The sequence below is a fragment of the Arvicola amphibius genome, chromosome X (assembly GCF_903992535.2).
Source record: "Arvicola amphibius chromosome X, mArvAmp1.2, whole genome shotgun sequence".
Classification (NCBI taxonomy): domain Eukaryota; kingdom Metazoa; phylum Chordata; class Mammalia; order Rodentia; family Cricetidae; genus Arvicola; species Arvicola amphibius.
Window position 1 is genome coordinate 100,220,089 of NC_052065.1, and position 13,242 is coordinate 100,233,330.

The 13,242-nt window shown below is 39.7% G+C and overlaps 1 protein-coding gene across 1 annotated transcript; it reads left to right on the forward strand.

The window, feature by feature from the left end:
* Nucleotides 1-596: 596 nt before the first annotated feature.
* LOC119804409 (melanoma antigen preferentially expressed in tumors-like) lies at nt 597-3,889 on the forward strand. The gene is made up of 3 exons (XM_038315832.1): nt 597-889; nt 1,794-2,387; nt 3,376-3,889. The coding sequence occupies exons 1-3, from the start codon at nt 600-602 to the stop codon at nt 3,887-3,889; spliced, it is 1,398 nt and encodes a 465-aa protein (XP_038171760.1). The 5' UTR covers nt 597-599.
* Nucleotides 3,890-13,242: the final 9,353 nt, after the last annotated feature.

The following is a 13,242-nucleotide window of genomic DNA, read 5'->3' on the forward strand; positions in this document are numbered from 1 at the left end:
TGGCAGCACATGCCTCTAATACCAATGCTAGAGAGGAATATAAGGCAGGATGAGACAGAAACTCACACTCTTTTCAGTCTGAAGATTTCATACAGTTAAGAGCTCTCCAGTGGTTGGCTTCTCTTAGATGTTCAGATAAGCTTTATTTGGTAGATCAAACTAAATATAACTATAGTCAGAGGCTATAATGCCATTTTTCTCCTTTAATCACAGTTAATTTGATGTCTTTGCATTTTCTGTTTCCAAGACATTGATGATGCTGTCACTTTTGTATAGATTTACCATTTCTTTTGTGATGGCTAGGTGACCAAAAGTGACTTCTGCTCACCTACTTCTAATTTCTATTCACATACACATATTTATCTGTTAATAAAAATGTAAAGGGGTTTGTTATGTGTTTATTCATTTACAAATAGACCTTAACACACTCAAAAACCAATTTATTCTGCCTATAATTAGAGCTATCTAGAAGTGGCTGTTTTACCATTTATTTATTCTACGAATAGTTATCTATAGTGCCAACATTTGTTGCAAAGAAGACTCTATGCATATCTGTCAAGTTTTCTAAGTGTTTCTCACTCTTATGCAGGTTCATTAAGATGGACAACAAGAAACCAAACACACTCCTGGATCTTGCTATACATCATCTCCTAAGTAATGAATCTGCAGCTATTCATGCTCTCGAGGAGATCCCAAGGGAACTTTTTGTTCCACTACTCTCCGCTGCATTTAAGGGTGTACATAAGAATATAGTGACGGCAATGGTGAAGGTTTGGCCCTTTACCTGTCTCCATATCGGCACATTAAGTGTGCAGGGACCCCATCGTGAACTCCTGACAACCATGGTGAAATGTCTTCAGTTCACACCTGTCGAGAACTCATGTTCTAGGTAAGACTGTATAATAGAAACATGTTAAGACACAGGAGGTTACACCACAGCCTGCTACTCTTTGAAAGGTAATATGTGCACATAGTGATAAAGAATGTGGGACTGTTAGTCCAAAACCTGAGGTCACTCTGAAAACAAGTGTCTTACAATATTGGATATGGAATGTATGTGATTGAGGGCACTGTTGACAGATTTTCATTATGGTGTTATTATTTCATAGAAAAAAGACATGACTGCTGAGGATTGGTGGTGAATAAAAGAAAAATAATGTGTGCTGTTCAGTGATAATTTTTTCTGTTCCTCACTGCTGTCTCCTCAATAAATGGGCAAAAAAAGACACTGACAGAAACAGTAAAGACTCGACCCTGTTTTGTCTCCATATTAGAAAATTAAGCATACAAGAAATACAGGGAACTGAAAGACCTGATTGATGGTCTACAGGTGTTACTGCCAAGAACTCAGCTTTTCAATAGTAATGTGTATAATACGTATATTTTAAGAGAACAAAACATTATCCTGGAACCTGTTGCAAGAGAGGACCAGATAATCTCCCAAAATTAACTAATAATGAATGCAGAAAATTAATGTAAGGATGTTAGGGGATTGGTTCATCAGTTGAGGTTATCTTAAAAATTCTGATGTCTTACAGAGGGCTCTAATTTTGTAGTAGAGGTGAGTAATGCTACTGATTCATAAATGAATTCCAAGACATTATAAGCATTAATTGATTATAGAAAACAGTAAAGGATATGGTATTTGCATAACAAAGTCTTGCTGCTAGCCAATGTATGGAATGACTAAAAGAAAAACAAAGATGATTTTGTCACTACATGTTGTCATTGATGTTACTTGGTTATATTAATGTTTCTACCTCATAGTGGTCTGTGTTCTCTTTTCCCTACAGGAACACTAAACTGAGGGTCCTAGATTTAAGGGAGGATTCTGACTGCAAGATCATCTGCCCAACGATCAATACTAAGTCACCTGCATGCTTGTTCTCCTGTGCTCACTCTGAGCACGCCATCTTGAAGATGGGAGCCCAGCAGAGTTTTGCAAGTTCAGAACCTGAGGTTCAGGCCCATAATCAGGATACGGAAATAATAGTGAATGTTTCCCTCAGAAGTGGTAATATCTTAAGAGAACGTGAATATTTGGCTCTGCTTCTGAATAAAGTGGAACAGAGTTCAGGTTCTTTGCACTTGTGCTGCCGAGATTTGGAAATCGAGAAATTGGGTGCTTATAATAAAAACACTCTGAAACGTTTAGATCTCAAATGCCTTGATAACCTGTCAGTATTTAAGGGTTCTCTGAGTGAGATTACTCACCTCCTTGCTCAGGTGGTGCACCTGAGAAGACTTTGTCTGTCTAAAGTCACTTGTAGCTCTTTGAATGGGAAAGTCTTCCAGAATTTTGTCTCACACCTTAGGTTTATGGACCATCTTAATGAACTCAACTTTGATTCTTTCGACCTCAGAGATCATCTTGAAACTGTCCTGAGGTAAGGGTATGGGGTAGATACAGGGTTTCCAATAGTAGCCTGCTTTTAAGAATAGAGAAATTATTCTTAGATAGTCTTAAGGTTTCCATAACCCTTTCTCCTTCTGCCTCAGTATGGACAATGCTGGGAGTTTTAAAACAGCCATGGAATGGTATCTTTCTGTAATTAAATAGAAAAATGGGGTTACAAAAAGCATAGTCAGGTGAGCATGTGTAGGCACTGTGCTCATTCCAGAAACATGAATGTCAAAAGAAAAATGCAGCCATCCTCTGGCCATTGAGAGATAAAAAGGGGGAATTGAAAGACTTTATGTTCTGGCACAGGTGCACAGATTCATAACACCCATAAATGGTAATGTCACATCATGAGAAAAATCTCTAAGGTTCAAACCATGATTGTAGAGGCTGTCTGAAGAAGGACACTTAAAAGAATCCCCATGCTAACTCAGAAATGAGTACAATAGAGAGTTATTTACTTAGGGGTAGACTCACAGATCAAAATCCTCTGTTGGAACAGAGAACAGCAATGGAATCCCACAGCCTGAAAAGAGGGCGGATGCTTGCTTTACATGGCATAAATAGTCTAAGAGGCCACACCCAAGTGTGCGGGTAACTTAAAGGCTACTTGCAGTAGGAATTCCTACAACCGCTGGCATTTATGGACTGGCCAAAGGGAGCTCCCTTCTGTCCGCTCTCTTCTGAGCAGGTGAACTAGCTCCCCCTTTGATTATGTTGTAATTCCTAAGTAGATACTATTTTTCATTAAGTTTTTCACTCAACTTTATAATATGTTATACATATTATCAAGGTTAAAATATTATTTTCCAGAGTGGTAAAGTATCTCTCACAGACCCGCAGGTCTATTAAGTGTGTGAAAGCTCACATCATTTGCTGCTGATGTGCAAAACAGTTTGTTCTAGATTCACAGATATAATTCCCCTCTTTTAGTCCTCATTTTTCAGAAATCCTTTTCTGTTTTCTCCCTGCAGAGACCTACCAACCAGTTTGGATTTCTTACATCTAACATTCTGTGAACTTTCTTACAACGATTTCAAGTTTCTTGCTGACTGCCCTCAAGCCAACCATTTAAAGCTGCTGAATATCAGCTACAATCCAATGTGCTGGGAAGATTGTGAGCCCTTTTATAACCTCTTGCATTATGTCTCTGGCACCTTGCAGCATCTGGAATTTAATCACTGCCTTTTAACAGATTCTGTATTTTCTGGTCTCATCCCAGCACTAAGTCACTGTTCACAACTCCGAGTGCTCAACTTTTTCTCTAATCCACTTAGTATGTCCATCCTTATGAGACTCCTTGAGCACTTAACACCCTTGATGGAGCTTAAACACGTGATTTATCCTATCCCTGTGCATTGCTATGGGAGATGGCAAATCCAGGACAGTTTAGATAGGGAGAAACTGGCTAATGTGCAGGCACAATTGAAACGAATGCTACAAGAGGCAGGAAGGAACGACATGACTTGGATTACTTATCCTGGATAAATTTATGATCCAACACAGTTTCATCTGGATACATATCCTTTAATTATTAAATGTTTCTTAAAAAATTTATAATCCAAAACAATTTCACCTTGATATGCTCCCTTTATATATTAAATGTTTTATTCTTGATTCCATAGACTGAATATATAAGGTTTTTATGTTTAAGCAAAACACAGTTTAAAAATATAGGTATGTAGCTGATTTCCATAGAGAATAACTTGCAAGCAGATGGAGGACTTTCAGAGAGTCTCTGTGTTTCTAGACTATTGTTCTTGGTAATCCTTCAGTTTTTCTTTATTTCATACTCATTTACCAAGTGTTGGTTTGGAATATTACTATAGACAGAAAAATGGACAGACAAACAAGACAAGGTTCCTTCTTAAAGCCACTCAGAGACTGAATATTTCTGTGGCTTATCTGTCTCTTCACAGTTTATTAGTGCATAGAATGATGTTGTTTTACCCTCTTGGACCCCATTTTGTTTCCCTTGTTCTTGGTACATGTTCTGCTCAAGGCAAAACAGACTATATAATGTTCAATCTCTTCTTGGCAGAATTTAAAGTTTCCATGTTACCATCTTGGAGGCTTTCTCTCACATCTGTTTGACATCTGCCTTCTGCCATTGTGCAAAATGCCTGACATATTAGACTATAGTAAGGAAGATAAGTTTGTTTCCCAGCTTTAGAAGTTTCACCACACTTGTTTAATTGCACTACTGTCAAACTTCAGCAAGGCAGAACATGGTTAAAGGTCTTGTGGTGGAGGGTACCCTCTCAATTCACGAAGCATGGAACCAGAGAAAGCAGGAGCCTGAGTTCCTATACAGCCTTCAGGAGTGGGACTATACTGATCTGCATCCTTGAATCAGCCTGCTCTAAAGTTTCTATTGCCTGACCTGGAGCCATTCTTGAACTAGGCTGTTCAAAATTTCAACCACCAGCCATAAGCCATCAGCTTGGGTCTACCTTTTATTATATTAGCTTAAGAAAATATTTAGGACACATGCATAACCCTTCCTTTGTGATATACATGATTCTATTAGAATGTTCTGTTGCCAATTGTGTATTAAAGTTGCCAAAATTTCTATAATATTGTATAGCAAATATGTACATGGAGTCCTTTATATTTCACACCAAAATATGATGACCACACAGAGAAAAGCATGTTTGTTCAAGATATTCTACAAAAGAAGCATATAAATCCAACTAATTAGTAATGTATTTTCATTCTTAATGTGTTGAAATGGAAAAACACTGCATTGCAAGGACATAGCAAAAGTGTATAAAATTTGGTTTCTTCCTGTCATATGCTGAAATGTCAAAACCACTGCATTTTCATTACTTACTAAGGAAATAAAACAAAAAATCATTTATGCAGTTTTTTGAAATAAATCTAGTTAAGAAAAAACAAAACCAATAATGTGTCTGTATTTTTCCAATTTATAAATGATAACATACTGGATTTCAGATCAACCAAGCAAAAATAGAGTTAAAAGTTACAGAATTTTGTTCATAGTTTTCACATATGGAGATGATATTGAACTTTATTTTAGAGATATAAAACATGAAAATGCACCTAAAAGAGTAAAGTTTGTATGACTAAATTTATATGATAGATTACTGAAATCAAGAAGATATCAGTAAAAACCACATGCACTACTCTGGTATATTATTTTTTTGATCTCACATATGTGTGATGTTATCAATAACATTGTTAAGAATATACGCAACATATATGTTAAAAATTATTGATTCAAATTCAGAAGGAACATGGCAAAATCAAATTTCAAATCCGTTTGACCGAGGTATGGAAACACATGCCTTTAATCCCGGCACTTGCTAGTCTGAGGCAGAGAGATGCCTGTGAGTTCAAAGCCAGGCTGTTCTGCATAGTGCCAACCGTGGGTCTATATTAAGACCTTGTCTCACACTCATCCATTGCTGGTGGGAATCCAAAGTGCAACCACTTTGGAAATCAGTGTGGCTGTTTCTTAGGAAATTCGGGATCAACCTACCCCAGGATCCAGCAATACCACTCCTGGGAATATACCCAAGAGATGCCCTATCATACTACAAAAGCATTTGTTTAACTATGTTCATAGCAGCATTATTTGTAATACCCAGATCCTGAAAACAACCTAGATGTAGCCAGGAGCTGTGGGCCGGCTTCCCACCGCCCAGCTCTCGGCCACCTGGCTAGCTTATGCCCCAAAATAACAACACACAAACTGTATTCTTTTAAATACTGCCTGGTCCATTATTTCCAGCCTCTTACTCACATCTTGACTAACCCATATCTAATAATCTTTGTAACACCACGAATGGTGTCTTACCGGCAAAGATTCAGCATGTCTGAACTGGCGGCTGGCTCCATTGCATCTGGCTCACTGAGGAGAGTCATGGCAACTGTCCCAGAGAGGAGAGGTAGGGCAATTCTTTGAACCATCTACCTCACTTCCTTTTTCCTGTTCTGTCTACTCCGCCCACCTAAAGGTTGGCCAATCAAGTGGGCCAGGCAGTTTCTTTATTAGCCAATGGGAGTCCTCCATCACCTAGATGCTCCTCAATGGAAGAATGGATAAGGAAAGTATGGAATACATACGCATTAGAGTACTACTCAGCAGTAAAAAACAATGACATCTTGAATTTTGCATGCAAATGGATGGAAATAGAAAACACCATCCTGAGTGAGGTAACCCAGACCCAAAAAGATGAATATGGTATGGACTCACTCATTAGTGGATTCTAGCCATTTAATTGAGCCTATATTTCATGATCCTAGAGAATCTAGATAGGAAGGTGAACCCAAAGAAAAACATGTAGCTATCCTCCTGGATATTGGAAGTAGACAAGATTGCCAGGCAAAAATTGAGAGCGTGGGGGTGGGGGTAGGATGGGGGTAAGGGGAGATGGGGAGAGAGAAGTGAGAAGGGGAAGATGGGGAGAACTTGGGGGAATGCGACAGTTGGGATGGAGGAAGGGTGGATATGGAATCAGGGAAGTATATATCTTAATTAAGGGAGTCATTTGAAGGTAGGCAAGAGATTGGACTCTAGAGGGGTCCCAGGTGTCCTAGGAGATGTCCCCAGCTTGCTCCTTGAGCAGCTGAGGAGAGGGGGCCTGAACTGGCCCTTTACTATAGCCACACTGATGACTATCTTACATATCAGCATTGAACCTTTATCTGGCATTGGATGGTGATTGAGACAGAGACCCACACTGGAGCACTGGACTGAGCTCCCAAGGTCCAAATGAGGAGCAGAAGGAAGGAGAACATGAACAAGGAAGTCAGGACCGTGAGGTGTGTGTCCATTCACCGAGACAATGGGACTGATCTAATAGGAGCTCACCAAGACCAAGTGGACTGGGACTGATGGAACATGTGATCAAACCAGACTCTCTGAACGTGGCTGACAAGGAGGGCTGACTGAGAAGCCAAGGACAATGGCACTGGGTTTTGATTCTACTGCATGTACTGGCTTTGTGGGAACCAGTCTGTTTGGATCCTCACTTTCCTAGACCTGGATGAATGAGGGAGGAACTTGGACTTCCCACAGGGCAGGGAACCCTGACTGCTCCTTGAACTGGAGAGGGAGGGAGAGAGGGAGGGGGAGGGAGGACGGGGAAGGGAAATGGGAAGAGGGGAGGAAATTAAAATTTGTAAAATTATATAATTTTTTTTGAGAGAGGAATAAGATTTCTTGTATTTGCTTTAGAAAGCTGGAACTGACAGCAGTACACATAACTGGTTTGAAGGAAGGGCTCAAGGAAGCAGAAATTAAGTGTGGGAGCCTGTTGCAATGAGGGCAGGTAAGGACCACAAAACTCTGACACTACATGTTGTCAAGATCAAAGAAAATGAAATCATGAATGCTATTGACATAATCAGAATATAAGAAGCAAAATTGAGGTTGTAATTGGAAGAGCTAACAAATGAATAATTATTGTAACATACAGAATTAAAACTTCTCCTAAGAATATGGTATTATTCTACTAAGAACAGCAAATATGGTGTTGTTCTCCTAAGAACAAATACAGTGTTATAAACATACAAATGTCAGTCTTTGTAACTTTGTTTCTAACCACATCCTGATAACTTTATTTGAGCCTTCATTAAAATTCTATCCTTTTTTGATGAGTCCAGATTATTACTCTGAATAACAGACAACTATATCAAGTCACCTACTCTATAGTTGCCCTAACAATCAAATAGGTCTTTCAAAAATGATATCCCTAAAATTCAGTTTTCAGCTTCCCCAAACTATACCTTCTAGTGTCATCTGCACCTCAACAAAAAAATTTTTTTTTGGTTTGAATTTTTTTCATGTTTTTTTTTTATATTTAAAATTTCCATCTCCTCCCCTCCTCCTCCCACTTCCCTCCGCTCCCCTCCACCCATAACCGCCCTCCCTCCCTCTCCAGGCCAAGTAGCCATCAGGGTTCCCTACTCTATGTTAAGACCAAGGTCCTTCCAACTCCCCCCAGGTCCAGGAAGGTGATCGACCAAGCTGAGAAGGCTCCCAGAGAGCCCGTCCATGCAGAAGAATCAGAGCCCAGCGCCATTGTCCTTTGCTTCTCAGTCAGCCCCCACTGTCGGCCACATTCAGAGAGTCCGGTTTGGTCGCAGGTTCCATCAGTCCCATTCCAACTGGAGTTGGTGATCTCCCATTAGTTCTGTCCCACCGTCTCCATGGGTGAACGCACCCCTCACGGTCCTGACTTTCTTTCTCATGTTCTCTCTCCTGCTCCTCATCAGGACCTTGGGAGCTCAGTCCAGTGCTCCAATGTGGGGCTCAATCATTTTCTTCATCTATCGCCAGGTGGAGGTTCCCTCACTGTCCTGACCTTCTTTCTCATGTTCTCTCTCTTTCTGCTCTTCATCAGGACCTTGGGAGCTCAGTCCGGTGCTCCAATGTGGGGCTCAGTCATTTTCTTCATCTCTCACCAGGTGGAGGGTCTATGGTGATATGCAAGAAATTCATCAGTATGGCTATAGAAACTGGCCTTTTCAGGCTCCCTCTCCTCAGTTGCCCAAGGAACTAAGTGGGGGTGTCTCCCTAGAAACCTGGGAACCCCTCTAGGGTCAAGTCTCTTGACAACCCTCAGATGGCTCCCAAAAATTAAGATATATGCTTCCCTGCTCCCATATCCACCCTTCCTGTATCCCAAGCATCCCATTCCTCCGAGCTCCCCCCATTCTCCCCTTCATGCTTTTCTCTCCCCATCTTACCTTGGCCGCGTCTCGCCCCACCCTCAAGTTCCCAATTCTTGCCTGGCGATCATGTCTACTTCCAATATCCAGGAGGATTACTATATCCTTTTATTTTGGGTTCACCTTCTTATTATCTTCTCAAGGATCCCAAATTATAGGCTCGATGTCCTTTAATTAAGGCTAGAAACCGATTATGAGTGAGTACATCCCATGTTCATCTTTTTGGGTCTGGGTTATCTCACTCAGAATAGTGTTTTCTATTTCCATCCATTTGCATGCAAAATTCAAGAAGTCATTGTTTTTTTTACCGCTGAGTAGTATTCTACCATGTATATATTCCACAGTTTCTTCATCCATTCTTCCACTGAAGGGCATCTAGGTTGTTTCCAGGATCTGGGTATTACAAATAATGCTGCTATGAACATAATTGAGCAAATTCTTTTGTAGTATGATTGGGCATCTCTTGGGTAGATTCCCAATAGTGGAATTGCTGGGTCCTGGGGTAGGTTGATCCCGAATTTCCTGAGAAACCACCACACTGCTTTCCAAAGTGGTTGCACAAGTGTGCATTCCTACCAGCAATGGATGAGAGTACCCCTTACCCTACAACCTCTCCAGCAAAGGTTATTGTTGGTGGTTTGGATTTTCGCCAATCTGACAGGTGTAAGATGATATCTCAAAGTTGTTTTGATTTACATTTCCCTGATAGCTAAGGAGGTTGAGCATGACCTTAAGTGTCTTTTGGCCATTTGAACTTCTTCTGTTGAAAATTCTCTGTTCAGTTCAGTGCCCCATTTTTTAATTGGGTTAATTAGCATTTTAAAGTCTAGTCTCTTGAGTTCCTTATATATTTTAGAGATCAGACCTTTGTCAGATGCAGGGTTGGTGAAGATCTTTTCCCAGTCTGTAGGCTGCCTTTGTGTCTTAGTGATAATGTCCTTTGCTTTACAGAAGCTGCTCAGCTTCAGGAGGTCTCATTTATAAAATGTTGCCCTTAATGTCTGTGCAGCTGGGGTTATACGTAGGAAACGGTCTCCTGTGCCCATTTGTTGTAGAGTACTTCCCAATTTCTCCTCTATCAAGCTCAGTGTGTTCAGATTAATATTGAGGTCTTTAATCCATTTGGACTTGAGTTTTGTGCATGGTGATAGATATGGATCTACTTTCATTTTTCTACAGGTTGACATCCAGTTATGCCAGCACCATTTGTTGAAGATGCCCTCTTTCTTCCATTGTGTACTTTTGGCTCCTTTATCAAAAATCAGGTGTTCGTAGGTTTGTGGTTTAAGATCCGGGTCTTCTATACGATTCCATTGGTCAACTTCTCTGTTTTTATGCCAATACCAAGCTGTTTTCAATACTGTAGCTCTGTAATAGAGTTTGAAGTCAGGGATGGTAATGCCTCCAGAAGTACCTTTATTGTACAAGACTTTTTTGGCTATCCTGAGTTTCTTGTTTTTCTATATAAAGTTGATTATTGTCCTCTAAAGATCTGTGAAGAATTTTGGTGGGATCTTTATGGGGATTGCATTGAATCTATAGATTGCTTTTGGTAGAATTGTCATTTTCACTATGTTGATCCTCCCAATCCATGAGCAGGGGAGATCCTTCCATTTTCTGGAATCCTCTTCAATTTCTTTCTTCAAAGACTTAAAGTTCTTGTCAAATAAATCCTTCACTTCCTTGGTTAGAGTTACTCCCAGATATCTTATGCTATTTGTGGCTATTGTGAAAGGTGATACTTCTCTGATTTCCCTCTCTGCTTCCTTATCCTTTGTGTAAAGGAGGGCGACTGATTTTTTGGAGTTGATCTTATAGCCTGCCACGTTACTGAAGGAGTTTATCAGCTGTAGGAGTTCTTTGGTGGAGTTTTTGGGGTCGCTTATGTATACTATCATATCATCTACAAATAACGAAAGTTTAACTTCTTCCTTTCCAAATCGAATCCCCTTGATTCCCTTATGTTGTCTTATTGCTATTGCTAGAACTTCAAGTACTATATTGAAGAGATAAGGAGAGAGTGGACAGCCTTGTCGTGTTACTGAATTTAGTGGGATAGACTTGAGTTTCTCTCCGTTTAATTTGATGTTAGCTGTCGGCTTGCTGTAAATAGCTCTTATTATATTTAGGAATGACCCTTGTATCCCTAATCTCTCCAAGACCTTTATCATAAAAGGATGCTGAATTTTGTCAAATGCTTTTTCAGCATCTAATGAGATGACCATATGGTTTTTTTTTCCTTAAGTTTATTTATCTGATGGATTACATTGATAGATTTTCGTATGTTGAACCAGCCCTGCATCTCTGGCATGAAGCCTACTTGATCGTAGTGGATAATTTTTCTAATGTGTTCTTGGATTCTGTTTGCCAGTATTTTAGTGAGAATTTTTGCGTCAATGTTCATGAGTGAGATTGGCCTGTAATTCTCTTTCTTGGTTGAGTCTTTTTGTGGTTTAGGTATCAGGGTAACTGTAGCTTCATAGAAGGAATTTGGCAGTGACTCTTGTGTTTCTATATTATGAAATACCTTAAAGAGTATAGGTATTAGGTCTTCTTGGAAGTTCTGGTAGAATTCCGCATTGAAAGCATCTGGTCCTGGGCTCTTTTTGGTAGGGAGGTTTCTGATAACAGTTTCGAATTCTTCGCGACTAACAGGACTATTTAGAGCATTTATCTGGTCCTGGTTTAACTTTGGTATATGGTATTTATCTAAAAAACTGTCCATTTCTTTTACATTTTCCAATTTTGTGGCATACAGGCTTTTGTAGTAAGATCTAATGATTCTTTGAATTTCCTCTGTGTCTGTGGTTTTGTCCCCCTTTTCATTTCTGATCTTATTAATTTGCGTGTTCTCCCTCTGCCGTTTGATTAGTTTGGCTAAGGGTTTGTCAGTCTTGTTGATTTTCTCCAAGAAACAGCTTTTTGTTTCATTGATTCTTTGGATTGTTTTCTGTGTTTCTATTTTGTTGATTTCTGCCCTCAGTTTGATTATTTCCAGTCTTCTACTTCTCCTAGGTGAGTCTGCTTCTTTTTTTTCCAGAGCTTTCAGGTGTGTTGTTAAGTCACCAATGAGTGCTTTCTCCGTTTTCTTTAAGTGGGCACTTAGTGCTATGAACTTTCCTCTTAGCACTGCTTTCATTGTGTCCCATAGGTTTGAGTATGTTGTGTCTTTGTTTTCATTAAATTCAAGAAAGACTTTAATTTCTTTCTTTATTTCTTCCTTGACCCAGGTGTGGTTCAGTAGTTGACTGTTCAGTTTCCATGAGTTTGTGGGCTTTCTGGGGGTGGCATTGTTGTTGATTTCTAATTTTAATCCATGGTGATCCGATAAGACACAGGTGGTTACTAATATTTTTTGTAACTGTGGAAGTTTGCTTTGTTACCAAGTATATGGTCAATTTTCGAAAAGGTTCCATGAGCCGCAGAGAAGAAGGTATATTCTTTCCTGTTTGGGTGGAATGTTCTATAGATGTCTGTTAAGTCCATTGGGTTCATTACCTCCATTAAGTCTTTCAATTCTCTGTTAGGTTTCTGTCTGATTGACCTGTCCATTGGTGAGAGAGGAGTGTTGAAGTCTCCAACTATTAGTGTGTGTGGTTTGATGGCTCCCTTGAGTTCTAGAAGTGTTTCTTTTACATATGTGGGAGCTTTTATATTAGGGGCATAGATATTCAGGATTGAGACTTCATTCTGAAGGATTTTTCCTGTTATGAGTATAAAGTGTCCCTTTCCATCTATTCTGATTGATTTTAGTTTGAAGTCAACTTTGTTAGAAATTAGTTTGGCCACACCGGCTTGTTTCTTAGGTTCATTTGCTTGATAAACCTTTTCCCAACCCTTTACTCTGAGTAGGTGTCTGTCTTTGTGGTTGAGGTGTGTTTCTTGTAAACAGCAGAATGTTGGATCCTGTTTTCGTATCCAGTCTCTTAGCCTGTGCCTTTTTATAGGTGAATTGAGTCCATTGATATTAAGTGATATTAATGACCAGTGGTTGTTAACTCCGGTCATTTTTTGTAGTAGAGTTTGTGTGTTTCCCTTCTTCTAGTTGTGCTGGTGAAGGGTTGCTAGATGCCTGAGTTCTTGTGGGCGTTGTTGGACTCCTTGGTTTGTGATTTTCCTTCTATTACTTTCTGCAAGGCTGG